The sequence below is a fragment of the Podarcis melisellensis genome, assembly GCF_964234715.1.
Source record: "Podarcis melisellensis genome assembly, chromosome: 1".
NCBI classification, from domain to species: Eukaryota; Metazoa; Chordata; class Lepidosauria; order Squamata; family Lacertidae; genus Podarcis; species Podarcis melisellensis.
In genome coordinates, this window is record NC_138528.1 from 95,142,219 (window position 1) to 95,156,892 (window position 14,674).

General features: G+C 39.6%; 1 protein-coding gene and 1 long non-coding RNA gene across 7 annotated transcripts in view; one reads left to right on the plus strand and one right to left on the minus strand.

The window, feature by feature from the left end:
* Positions 1 to 14,674, minus strand: part of NCKAP5 (NCK associated protein 5) — a 617,165-nt gene that overhangs the window by 370,059 nt on the left and 232,432 nt on the right. For 5 of the 6 annotated variants that reach the window (XM_081921458.1, XM_081921453.1, XM_081921455.1 and 2 more), the window contains one exon: positions 1,429 to 1,502. In XM_081921458.1, coding sequence (XP_081777584.1) covers positions 1,429 to 1,502 — 74 coding nt within the window. Of the gene's footprint in view, positions 1 to 1,428; positions 1,503 to 6,986; positions 7,040 to 14,674 lie in introns of those variants that run through there. The other variant, XM_081921457.1, reaches the window with a different exon arrangement.
* Positions 1 to 14,674, plus strand: part of LOC309376052 — a 44,867-nt gene that overhangs the window by 16,820 nt on the left and 13,373 nt on the right. The window lies entirely within an intron of this gene.

Consider the following 14,674-nt stretch of genomic DNA (forward strand, 5'->3'; position numbering starts at 1 on the left):
AATAGCAAATAATATTAAAATTACAGTGACAATTCTTTATCTGAGAGTAGGCCTCTACTTCTGAGTAGATAAGGTATTGTATTGCATTGTTGAGGCTGCAGTCCTGTTCTTAGTTTCTTAGGAATAAGTCCTATTGTACTCAATTAGATTTTTGATCATAAGATTGCCTTGGTTTTTTGGTTCAGTGTCTACATTTACATTTTTGAACATAATGGATGGCACAATGCCTTTGTTCCATTACTGCACAGATTATCACTTGCAAAACGTAACCCACCCACCCCCGGATGTAGCCTGCACCCTCCTCCAGAAGGCTGGAAGGAACCCAGCCTTTGATCTAGGGGATGCAGGGGTAGGAGAGGTGGGAACATTCCCTTGCACAAGAGTAAATCATTGTGCTATTAGAACAAGAGGCTTAGAACTACTTTTGATACCAAGTCTTTGCCTTTAAAGTCTCCTTACCCTTAGGTAGCACAATGGGTCAATGTGTTTGGCTGTTAACCAGAAGGTTGGTGGGTCAAGCCCACACAGGGATGGCTGTGGGCAGGATTCCTACATTGCAAGGGGTTGGACTAGATGACCCTCGGAGTCCCTTCCAACTCTACTGATTCTAAGAAGTAAGCCCTGGGATTTACTCCTAGGTAAGTACATACAGGATTCAAGCAAGTGTGTGAAAATGTAGCCAATTATTCCAGTTGGAAGCTAAGCATCAGTTTGAGCAAAGTGAGCTATGCAATTGGTATCATAGAAAAAGGCAGTGCAATTAAAAATAACAACCATATCCAGATGGATCAAGAAAACAAGCTCATCATGCTGTCAGTCAGTCTGACACAGTATTACAGTATATCATCCAACATTAAATATCAGATAAGGATAAGTACTTATGAATAAAGATTTGATCTTTTTCAGCAGATGTGTTGAGGTACGATTCTAATACTTGGCTGTTACGTTTGAGATTGCCTTCACAACACAGATGGGGGAGAAATCCATTTGGTTCATATTTTAAAGTGAACTTTCCAAAACAACATGTGAAAGAAAACCCTGCCCTTCTCCAAATTTTGCATTGTAGTTCTCCAACCAAAGAATGCACACAAAAATACATACATTACCGAAAAGTGCATGCAGAAATGTGTATATAAGTGAAAACAATGCACAAAATTCATTCTATTATGGGGAAATCACAAAAAAATGTATATACCAGGCAAAACTGCATACAGAAATGAAACACTGAAAGAAATGCTAATAAAAAATGCACACAAATTTTCATATGGACTTCCTGCTTTGATTGCAAATGTACATGGAAATGGGGAAATGAGAAGAACCAAAATTAATGTGAACAACTGAAACTGACAGATTTTTCCCTCTCTACTCCACAGTACCTCTTCTGAGTAAATATGAATTGGCTCACATATATATTATTTATATAATTACCTCCACACATTCCAGCGCTGCTCTTCCAGCTGAGTCAGCAAATGGTCAATGTATCTATTTGAGTCCATATATTCCTGTGATAAAAGAAATTGTTCAGCAAATTAATTTGTGTTAACTGATGCAGGTTTCAATCATACAAAAACTGTAGTTCATCAGATGTGTATTTTCTCCTGCAGTGTTGTTGTTGTCACTATTAATTAGTTCACTTCCCATAAGGCATCCCAAAGTAATTTACAATATAATAAAAACAATACAGACAGAGAGACAGAGACAGAGAGTTTAAAACAACAGTAGCATATAGATAAAATCAATTCAGGTAGTGTTCATAGTGGCTTAGGGGAAATGGCATGGGAAAATGGAGTTCCCACCATGGATATCCCAAGTCACAAATAAAATGGCCATGAAAAGCATATTAATTTAATTCATGTACATGTTCAATAGCTGTTGCAAAGGCAATAATAGATTTGTAAGAGTTTGGGAGTGCCCACATCTTATCATCTTCTACCAATCTGAAACACTTTATGCCACTTTTTAGATAAATGGGCTGGATCCAGACTTTGCTGCTGGCAGCAAAGGGGAGTAAGGAACCTTTCCTTTGTATCTCCCAGTGCCACCAACCACACTGATCTGGAAACAGCCTTTCTGTCTATAGAAGGCAAAGTCTGGATCTCACCCAATGTAAACAAGCAAAAAAGGCAACCAGAAGTTAATCACTACAATGTACTTAATCACTGTACTATATTATTATATATATATATTTACTGCTTTAAAATGGGAAAAATGAATTTATAAACTTGTTAAAGGAGGTTTGTGGTTGTGTGAGTAATAATAATTTTATTATTTGTATCCTGCCCATCTGACTGGATTGCCCCCGCCACTCTGGGCAGCTAGCTACTTATACTCAGCATGGAAGAGTACATTAAATTGTACACATTCCTTTTTTATTTAAGTAGCATATTCAACAATGTTTACATGAAATCTCTTTTCCATAGCCTCATATTTTTATATTTGAAATGTTCTGTGCAAGTACTGCTTTTTTTCATGTAAGCCAACATTTTACAAGCCATGAATCAATTGATTATATAGTAAAAGAAATACAACATAACTCTTCCCCCCAGTAACCATTAAAGTGAACTTCTAAAAAAAAAATCATGATTTCAATATTAAATGCAAAAGGAGCTAGTAATCAATGCTGCTTTTCATTACACACAATGCTTATATTTCTGTGTATCTTTTCTCAAGAAAGGTTTTAATAATATGCAAAGTGTATAACGCAACAGTATGTGTCATCAGAACTTCTCTGATGTTTTCTGTACTCACCCAAATACAAGAGATGCACCCCTTTGAGGAAAATATCTTTCTCCACACATGGGTTGTTTGGCAGGCTTTATTATTGATTGAGAAGGCATGTGACTGTGGAATTGTGTATTGTGTAATGACAGGTCTTTGTTCAGCCATTTCTCCTCATAATTGAAAAGTGCAAGGTGGAAGTGTCATGAATAATGCATCAATGCCACGTCTCTTTTCAACATGAAGATATATGTTACAAGAGAACCACTATCATATTTCATGTACAGTGGGTGCCTTTTATTTTCCCAGCAATTTCAGAAATTCCCCAGTAACATCTCAGTAGATGCCTTAATTGAAAGACACCACCATAAAACATACGCAAGGAAACAACTTAAGCAATCACTGTGCTTTCCTTTTTTAAAAGACCAAATTCCATGTTAATAATCAGTTGCATTGCAAATTAGCCTGTGGCGGCTCAGAGCTTTGATTTTGACTTCTGTTCGGATAACACTATGGCATTCACTGGGCCATGTTCCATGCCAGTAAGCATTGTATAATTGGAACTATTTCTGCCATATAAAAAATAACAAATGGTGAAGCATGCTTAAATCAGAGTTGGATCCAGATTTGCCATTCCGTCAGGAGAGTACAGTGGAGACCCCCAATGCAGAAAATGAGGGGGATATTATTTACATGGCTTCCTGCTTTCCCCTGCAACTCCTTCCACACAAGCATCCCTTCCCATGCTGGCAGCCCCAGCTTGTGGAATCCACCAGGAAAAGCCACCCAGTACAGAGAGTGTCACTGTTCATTATGCCTCTTCTTCCATTGTCTCTTGAAACAGACAGATGCCAACATTTTAGTTTTGCAGTTCTGTTGGTAACTTCATTAGAAACCAAAGCAGACGTCATATTCTAATACTAAGTCAGTGAAAAATTGGCAAATGCCTTTAAAGTTTACATGCACCATACAGAAAGATCTGAAAATCAAATACATTGAAATATGAAATTTATTTATTTATTAAAAAAAACCCATAGCAGTTGCTTTAACAAAGCATTTTGCATAGATTTCTTAATTGTTCAAAATTACTTAAGCATCAGCACACATTTAAAATTAAATCTCAGCTGACGTGACTAAGACTGATTTATCATATTCTGAAGCCAATTGTTTTCATATTCTACTGTTTTGATATTGTATTCTTGGGTTGCTGGTGAACCACTCTGGGGTCTGTGATGGGTGGTATACAAATTTAATAAATAAAAATAATCCAGAATAGACTGCTTTTCTTGTTTCTCATAAAACCCAAGGAGCATCATTCCACAGCAACCCTGGTCCTGTCAGGAATGCAATCCTTGTTGTACAGCCAGAGATGCCTTGCTAGCCAAGTCCACCATTGACACTTGTGTAAAAATGTATTCAGCATGAATAAAGGCTGGAGAACTAAGCTGTAAAGTAGCTTTTTGACTTCATGCTGTATACACTTGTGTCCTTGAGAAGAATGATGTTAGAAAAGGACACCCAGCCAAAATTTGCAACAGTAGAATATGAAAACAATGGAAACACCAAATACATGATGAAAACAAGAACATAAAACAAATCAATAAGCTATCCACCTGAAATATAAAGTGTGTACTGTACTCTGGGAATACCTCCTTGATTCAACTTTGCCACACTGGCACCTATTTCCTGCTAAGGCCAGGGGCAGCATGAGCACAGTTACCGGTACCTATTCCCTAGTAATATCACCATTAAGATATTGTAATGTGGTTTATGCAGGGCTACCTTTGAAGACAATTCAGAGAACCCAGCTGGTGCAAGATACAACCACAGGGGTGTTGAGCGTTACTCTTGGGTGAGACTATATAACACCAGTCTAAAGTTCTGCACTGGCTGCCTGATTGCAGAGGCAGATTTACAGCAGCATGATAGGTTCCCACTGCACAAAGTACTGAGCCTAGAGTTGAATACAAAATTGTGGGGGTGGACTGCAAAACTTTAAAGGGGAAGCCACAGTGCCTTCCTCTAAAAAAACCAGGGTGTTATGACTGGACTAAAACGTAGTTACATATAAGGAAGGAAGGACAGATTCTCATTGAGACTGACTAAGGAGTTAAAATAATCAAGTTCTGAGCAGTCAGCATTTAACAAGGGCATGTAGAAACTATGCCATCACTGAATCATTGTTTACAAGAATACAGGTCAAACAAAATACGCTGAATATAAGTGATGGTTGTAAGTAACTGACCTCTGCAGCATATGGTGCTTGCATGTGAATCATGTATGTGATGGATCAAATGAGACAGGAGGTGTTAACAAGGCATGAGAAGTATTTATGTGAAGTGCTGGAAAAAAATGTAGCAGAGTTCCCCCCCCCCTTCTGTTTTCATGCGGGCATTCAGATAGTGTGATACCAACAGAGGATACTTTATACCAGTGTTTCTGAGAGCTCTCTTGATCCCAGCAATCTGACCCAACCTTTATGGGTCAAGTTTGGGGAAATTAATGAATGTTCTGCTCTCAGACCAAGGAAGAATGCAGACCAGAATAGTTTGCTCTGTTCCATAGAAGGGGAGGGAGGATGCCTTTCTTTGACGCCTTCCTATGGTATATTATGTCACAGTAAATATGTTTTTAGATGCCACAAGACTCTTTGCTGCCTTCTTCCTAATACCTTTTTGCAGTGTCAGCTAATTATTATAAAATCTGTGCTAAGAAAATTTCAATAATAATTAGTTGGCAATGCAAATGTGTCTGCCTCGTAATATGCTAGTATATTTTGCGACAATTTCCATTGCGCCTGAAAATAGTCCTTTACTTACAATGTAAACTAAACATAATACACATTTATGTGTATCTTTTGCACCTGAGTGGTCTCTGAAGGATACCCCAAGGGTAGGGCATGCTTCACAAAAATCTGCCCTTTATAAAACCAAATCAAGAATATCCAACTGTTGGAACAACAACAAAACTCCAAGTTGGGAGGCGCAACAGAACTTGCCTATGGAACGAATAAATATACCCATCAATTTACAGTGATCCCAATCTCAGTCTTCTAATCAAACCTACTCCATGACTTGTACCAACTGGGAACTATCACTATCATTCTCAAGTATCAGGTTCTGATTGGACACAGACTGGAAATTTCAGGAGCCACACTGTGGTAAACATGTGCATCTTCTCAAGTAGCAGCAGCCACCCATCTGGTCAGCCAACAGTGATGCATTACGAATTCCCACCACCAGCAAAGCTCCTGAATCAGCTGGCAGATAAACAAAAACACAAAAATGTGTCTATTTAGAACTACCTCCTGCCCCCCAAAAATCCTCCCCAGGCCCCAGTATTAACAAATGGCACTTGTAATTGGCAAATGGTGAGTTAATGATGCTTTGAGTTTAAGCGCTTCAACCATCACTAAAAGGAACAAGGATTCTTGCCCACCTTGCTTCACTTCACCATTACCATCATCAAACGGATATGAGCATTTCCGCTCTGTATATAAGGACCCTAAGAATAGCATGAGAGTTATGTGAAGCCAAAAAAAATCCCCTATTACAGACAGATCCTATTAAACCTTCAGGAAGGGGATGGCAATCAATTCAGCTTATCCATTTTAGAACTAATAAAACAGACATAAAATTTAGGTGGAATTTCATCTATAAGTACCATCCATTGACAAGGCTAATGTGAGGGAGGGAAAGCCATCAAAATTCCTCACTCAAAGGTCTCCAGTTCAGTTGCCTAGACTCTCTTTATAAAAACATTGCTGACTTAGAAAATCATTCCCCAGAGCTATATACAGTAGCTCCTGTATGTTGTGACCTGTCATGAAGACACAGACATGAAAGATTAGCGATGAGAGGCCAACAGGAGTGCAAGGGCTGGGGCTTCCTTGTCTGCAGACATGCCAACACATTCTTTACCCCTTTAGTAAGACAGCTGAGAGGCATCTTGCTTTCATTGTTTCCTGCCGTCACTTTGTCTTTCTGTTCCACGTCTGACAGCGCACCCAGCTCTAGCCACAAACATTTTCTGCTGAAGGAACGGGACTTGTTAAGGCAGGTTTTAAAGTAACATCTGTTCTGCAGTAGCCGGCAGTGCTTGTCTAGTCAATGCACATTTATTTTCTAAGAACCACTGCTATACAATTAGTCTTATAGTTAGTGGGTGCACATTTATGCATGCATGTGTTTAGATGCGCGCACACACCTAATGCAGACACAATTCAGTATTAGTAAAGCCCAGATGAGACTGTATACTGCTTACGTTACCACTGAAGCTATTTTATGTTCACTCTTTTCAGTTGAACTTGCACCAGTTTTATTCTCAGTCTGGGAGAATAGAGAGTGTGTGAACTTCATACCCAGATTTGTAATATCTGGTATGAAATGTCATTCATTTTTGTTTTGGATGTGCCTTATAAGGTATACAATGACATCACAAACATGTATGGTGACACTTTACAAAGATAGATAGGAAGGCAGTTTACTGAATAGAAATTTAGTCAAGAACAATAATACACTCAACTTTCAATAGGCTTAACAGTGCTTTCGCCTCCTCTTGGGAAGTGCCCTGACCCTCAAACATGACTCCTCACATGACCGAGAGGAAGATAATAATAAAGAATTATAGGTTTCTCCACTTGAGGGGGTCAGTACCTCTCCCTTGATCCTCTGACCAGATGACATAGTTTTCCACCTTCTGCAGACTCAGAGAACAAGTCCCCAATAGCAATCACATACAATCCACAACATAAAAGTCAGTACTTGAAGATTCAGACAAGGGCCCTTTAGGTGAGCACAGTCATCTCAAGGAGGAAGGAGCCATGACAATTCACATAAGACTTCAGAAGATCCCAGCTCTTTGCTAAGGCAATGTATTCTAAAGCTTAGCTAGCAAGGCCCCTGGGGACTGACCAGGGTCCCGCCCTGCCTAGAGATACCTGCCTGGACTTGTATGGATCTGTTTCTTGCTTCTCCTTCCTGTGAGTCCCCAAGCCCCATAACAGGATAGGAAGCAAAGAGAATTCCCAAAAGCCTCACAAAAATATGATCCTCTGATTTTTTTCAAGAACTCAAGGTAAGTGAACTGTAATAAAATCCTATATTATGTTTGTAATACAGATATTCTCTGTGAGAAAGAACAAATGGAATGAGAGCTTGAGACCAAAAAAGATGAAAGGAAGTAGGGGGGAAAGTCTGAATACAAAGTTTGAAGCCAAGACCATTATCCATTGCTCTGCCTGAATTTCTACCAGATGTGAATCTAACTCATTTTCATCATTTAGCACCTGTATTTTAAGGGAGTGATGGCCTTGCCCACAGATGTCTTCAAAAAGTAAGACTGAAAACTTGCCCCCAATTGGAAATGAGTTCCCATGACAGCAGGGAATCAGGAGTCTTCAGGCGAGAACTGAAGATGAAAGTTGAACCAATAGTTCAAAAAGTTCATATTTTACATCTTTTCAATTTAACATTTTTTTTAAAAGTAATGCATTTTAACATGGAAGATTCTCACTATTAAATATCTATACAGCAAGCTTTTGTGTGAATTATACTTAAGCTGTTGTCAGGTGACAGAGTCAGGAGCAGATCAGCAATAAAACACCCAGTTAACTCTTTATTCAAATAAACCAAAACAGCGCAAGCCTAGTGATCGCAGCAACTCTTCCCAGGAGAAAGTGCGAGGACCGACAGTCTCCACCTTCCTACCACTGTAAGGCTCCTCCCCCAGGTCCTTCCCCAGCAACCCGAGGTTCCTTCATCTTGCCTCTCTTTGCTCTGCACTCTTCATCCCTCTCCGTGTTCTGGGAGACTAGTGGGGAGGGGAGCTGGTAACAGCAGAATGGGGAGATTCTTTAGCAGCCTGGCTCTTTAGCAGCCTGCCCCCACTCCTATCCAGCCTCCACTTCAGCCTCTGATTTTGGACTCCCCTTTCCCACAGCCACTTCCTGCTCACTAAACCCTGTTACCTCTTCAGCTTCCAACACCTCCTCCACCCAGCCTGCTCCTTCTTCTCCCTCTAATCACTCATCATTGTCCCACCATCCAACTCCCCTCGGGGGTTCCCCAAATGGTGCCTCCCACCACTGCTCTGCATCCAGCCAGTCCATGACAGCTGTAACAGCAATCTTGAATTATACCAAAGGTGCATGTGCACATCCATAAGCACCCACACATGCATATATATCTGCACACATATTTCCTGCCTTGAAGTATTTATAATGGTCCATATAAAATCTCTATAAAATTTATGGGATTTGAAGAAAACAACAACACATATTGTATGTAGGCAGAGCATATATCATTCATTTTCTTTGAGGAAATTATTATTTTTGGGGAGTGGGTATGCAACTTATTTGTTTGAGACTCTGTTCTTGCATTAATGAACAACAACATTCAGTAAATATATAAACCCCATTTTTTAAATAAAGTTTTATTTTCAGCATGAACTGATGAATAAAAGCCCAGCCTAAGCCTACACTCTGTGTTTATGGAAGAAAAAGCTAGGCATTTCCCAAATGCTGTATAGTGAAAGTAGATAGCATCATGTGCCTTTGCTTAGAGAGGAAATTTGGCACAGAATTAGCAAAATGAAGTGGTCATTTTGAAAGGGAACCTACAATTAGAAAGTTCAGCACCATCCTAGCAATAGGCAATAAGTCTAGAAAAAGAATTTATGGAATATGTATCTGCATGTCAAAATTGTCTCCAAACCCCAATAAACACCAATAAGCCCTAGTGAGATATTTTGTTCCTCAGAATCTGTTTTGAATGAAAATCTGTACTTGGAAAAAAAGCAAATTTAGTAAAAGTTGTTATGCTTGGATAATTCCAAAAGCCTTGATCCAGCAATTCATGTTCTCAGTAGCTACCATCATAAGCTTAACTTAGTGCTGTGAGACATTTATTGCTATTACATGTGAATCAGGAGCTACACCACGTTCATAATGAAATTGCCCCCTTCCTGGTTGCTATTTCCCTCAAAGGTGCTGCTTATAGTAAAAATAGATCGGTATTTTTACACCAAATGTACTGAAAAAGTAGAGGGACAGTCTATCATTCACCCACCTTTGATAGTGCATATGGTATTTCAGGGCAGCTACAAGATGCTCAAAAGGTAAGTAATTCTCATGTGATCTTGAGTTGCTGCACAGTTAAGGAACCAAATCCCCATTTTTGTAGCTGTTGTGAAACCAACAACTGTGCACTTGCTGTGCACCATTTCTAATAGCTGTGTGTTCATTTGTCAGTCCTTTCCGTTATCAGTACAGTAGCAACAGCATGGGATGCTAAACTCATCTCTGTGTCTACGACATTTCATTTCCTTGTGTTTTCTGATTTAAAAGTGTTACATACCACATGGAAATCTCATTGAGCCGCCAGGATTATACTTGTGGAGGAGGCAATTAAAAAAAATGAAATGAACTATTTAATCATTTCTTTTAAAAAGCATTTGCATTAGTATCAGCTTAACAGTAGTTAAATAAAAGGATTCTGAAAAACCAACAATAATTCTCAAACAGGAAATACTTTCAAAGGGTACCATTTAACATTTTGAGGTGGGGGTGCACAGTAACCATATCCCTATGACAACACCAGAGAGGATTTGTATCTAACTGCAAGGATCTAATTTATTTCTCATATAATAATATCCAGTGGCCATTGTGAACATTTCATTATCATGGAAATTAAAGACAACACAAAGAAATTAATGTTTTAAGAGAAACCTAGCATGGTCCATTAAACTCTGCCTTTTATTGTCTGTATAACTGTAATAAGATACGTTTTCTCCCTTTCTGTAATATATACACATACATTTCTGAATAATGGGAGTAACACTTTCCATAAATTACATACGAAAGCTTTGAGGGCAAGCCACTAGCTCAGCACAACAGTCTTCATATTTCCATATAAATGTACACTGTGTACTTTTTTCTTTTCTCGATTGTCACACGCCCCATAAAGCAATACAATTTATCCCAGTAGATGTTAACTCTTGCTAATTTGTAACAATCACAAATCATGGCTAAGTTGAACAAAGCGAGGATTTTTGCCATTATTACCAGCAAGGGCCAACAGGAGTTGGCCTTCAGAAAGAGATGGCAGTTGACTACAAGCCAGGATATGTAGTTAGACTACTATCTTCTGTGGTTTGGGCTAGAAAGAACAGGGAGAAGTCCCAATGCCCAGATCAGGCTAAAGGCTTTATATGTGTGGCAGTAGAACTCCACATCCATGACCCTACTTGGATAGGAAATCTCCTGAACAAAATCGATGCGCCCATGATGACACTCTCCAACCTGATCTAGCAACCTGGGGCTACACTTCCACACCCACACTTTTTCAAGAGGAGAAATGTAAGGCCATATTTAGTTCTCCCTTACTTTACTTTCCCTTCCCTGCCAAGCAGGTGATTGGTATGACTGCAGCTTATTTTTACAGGGAGGCTAGGCATGCGACCTTTGCTGCTGTGCAAGCACTGAATTAGATCAGTGCCTACACTGTCAGGTTAATTTTCCTGAATATTTGACACTGGATCTTTGGCATTTGAAATGTCTTTCCTTCTATGGTTTGAACAGAGGCACGTTCTTTGTGACACAATACTTTTATCTCATTAAACCAGAACTTTTATGGTCTCTCTGCAGTGGCTCTGACCACAAAGTGCCACTGTTTAGCTCGTTAACCAAGGAATGTACAGTGGAATGCACAAAATTGGTGTGCTCACTCTTGTCATGCCAAACAGCAGTAGCCTGTCTACTCCCATGTTATCCGCAGGGGATAAATATTTCATTCCAATACTGTTCCTACATTGTAATTTCAGTGGAGACTTATCTAGCCCCATTCATTTTTGTTTGTCCCCATTCCAAAAAGTACATACAGTAGGAGCTATCCCACAAAACCTTTCAGAAAAGCGTATGAAGATTCTAACTATAATTTCTATCCAAGAAGATGGAAGTAGTTTTCCCCCTTTCCCTCTGGGCACTTGGGATAAAGCTGGTATTAATGGTGAGGAAAAGGAAAAGCAGGACCAGGGAACTCTGGGATTCAGCAATGTCGCAGCAGATGCCCAAACATCCAGTCCTGCCAGAGGATACCACATGCCTAGAAAAAGGATTTGGGACCTATTTTAGCTAGGAGGCACATGCTGGTGCTGGATGGAACCACAAGCATAAGTGGCAGAAAAATTATTGTAGATTTTACCTTTGAACCAGAGGCTACTTTCTATACACACATGGCTCTTTCCTGTATCCAGGCAATCAAAAAGCATTACCAGAGTTCAAGGACACATTCCAGTCAGGCAGCACGTGAAGCAAGGCCAGTGAGGGATGCAACCTGGGGGGAGAGGGTGTGGATAAGGAGTGTGTGTGGCCTGGAGAGAGCCAAATAGAGAGGATTGGAGGGTTGCATTTTGCTACAGGGCTGAAGTTCCCCACCCCTGGACTAAAACATTGTGCAATTGACAAATAATACTTACTTCTGTTAAAGAAGAGGAAATAGACCAGCTATGCAGAGCACAGGTTAAAAGCCTTTCAGTTTTACAGTGTAGACAATAGGTGCCAAGTCTAAAAGCTATTTCTGCTTCTAATTGCCAACCTTTGAAGACAGTTTAGAAATTGTAGCTGGTGCAGAATTAAATGACCAGATTGCTGATCAGGACAAGACAGTCTGAACATATAACAACAATCCTGGCATGACTTCATGGGCTGACAATTAGTTTCTGGGTCCAGTTAAAGTGCTGCTTTTACCTATAAAGCCTTATGCTGCTCAGGACCTGAATATCTCAAGGACCGTCTCACCCAACATCAACCAATTCAAACCCAGCATTCATCAGCTGAGGCCCTTCTCTGTATTCCCCCTCAGAAGGAGGTGCAGAGGGCAGCAACATGAGAACCGGCCTTGTCAGTAGTGCCTTCCCAATTGCAGAAGGACCTCCCAAGGGATGCACATCGAGCACCATCAGTATCTGTTTTTAGGTACCTTAATTTTCTGCTTATCACTTTAGTGGGGTGGGTTGTGTCTGATCTGTTCTTTTATGCTTATCACCAGTGAGCATTTTAGGTTGTTTTTGCTTGTTTTTCTTTTCTTTTCTGGAAGCTACTTTGAGTCACTTTTATGAAAAATAGTGAATTATGATTACTACTACTCAGAAAATAGGAAAGACTTGCCAAGCTTTTGTAAACACATCATTTTCTAAATTATTTTCTAAAATCAACTACTATATCAATTTGTAGTAATTTAATTAAGATATCAGAACACTGAAAACAGCTTTATCTGATGGCATTTTGGCTTGTTCTGCTTAAGGACAGAGACCTTCATCAGTGTATATTTGAAGATTATAAAAAGTGATGTAGATGACTCATTCTCATCATCATGTTAGAATCAATCCAAACACTGGATGTCTGGGCTGGAAAGGCATGCAGAATATGCAAGCATCTGTTAAGCCACAAAGAAAGTTTGGAAGATGGAAAGAAAGAAAAAGAGGTCTTGATCTATCCTTTGATTGCATAGGACAAGCTTTTCATTAACTTGATAAATGCTTTCTCACAGACTCTTTCTGTGACACCGCACAGCCTCTTCTTATTTTTCAAAACCATTCCTAAATAGTAATAATTTCTAGAGTGCTTCCTGTGCTGATCTCATTCCTCTGGCTATGAAAACTTGAGTTCTCTGAACTTGTCTTGCAACTTCATGCTGCCTCCTCAATGACGTTATTGCCCATGAAGGAACAGTCTGTGGATAGTGGTGGCTGATACTCCCACTTAAGTGCTGCAATATCAACACTGAACAGAGAGGAACAAATCAATTCAACAGAGGCCCCTGGTAGGGCTGAGACTGGAGTGTAAAGTTTCAAGAGAACAACAGGTTCAAATTGCACATTATGCTTAACGTGTAGCAAAGTTTCTTATGTTTCTTTAATGAATTACAGTGGAGAGGATTGTTAAAGGAATCACCACACGTAGAAAGGAAGGTTTATCACTTCTATACCCAGATGCGACCTCCTGAATATTGCCTCCTCCCCCAGTTTGGGGGGAGTTTTTACTGGTGCTATTTTCTTATTCTAAACCTTGTACCTGCACAGTAATCTTTTTGTGGGGAACAATGCAGTTGGAGGAAGAAGGGGCTCCATGCACTGTGATTCTATTTAGCAATCCCTCCCCGTGTTTGTCATAAATTAATTAAAGAAAACCAAGAGACAGAGCGGCGTGCTATATATTAAGCTAACATGCAGTTTGGCACTGAAGATTCCAGACTGGAAAGAACACTGGACCCTCCAACACCTCAAAGACTATTGTTGTATAAAACATGCGCTCTCCAACACCAACCTAGTACTATTTCTATTTGTATGGTTCATACATCTACACACCATTTTTTTGAAACTGCCTTTTTTATTGTGTCTAAGAACTCTGGCAATGGTCTGTCCTAGCATTGCTACCTCTTTTAAGTTGTCTGAACCTGGTATCTCCTGTGTAGACAGTGCATACATAACTTTTAAGTCACAGCCCTTCCACAGAGGGAGGAAATAGAGTTATACTTGGAGAACTTGCAATTCTTTGACAAAATGCTACCCATTCATTAAATGCAACAAATATGGGATTCCATTTATTTCCAGAATCTAGCAACTCACCTATCTTCAGCCTCAATCTGAAGGCATCAGTAACATTTTCCTTTTGTTCACAAGTAGGTTGATGTCCCAATTAAGCATGGTTACACAAGCTCCAGGTATTCAAAACAGACTAAGCTCCAATTTTTTCCAAAACAGCCGAATACACACCACCACTATTGTTTGGTCCTAAATATCTGAGCACTGAAATCTAATGCCTTTGTGTTGGACATACTAGAGCTGCTGATGGTGTAATATTTTTGAGTAACCAGCTGGCTGAGTAGCCCACCTTCCATATTCTTAAAGATCCATTTCTGAGACCAATACACTAGATGTGTGGGTTACTTAAATCAGG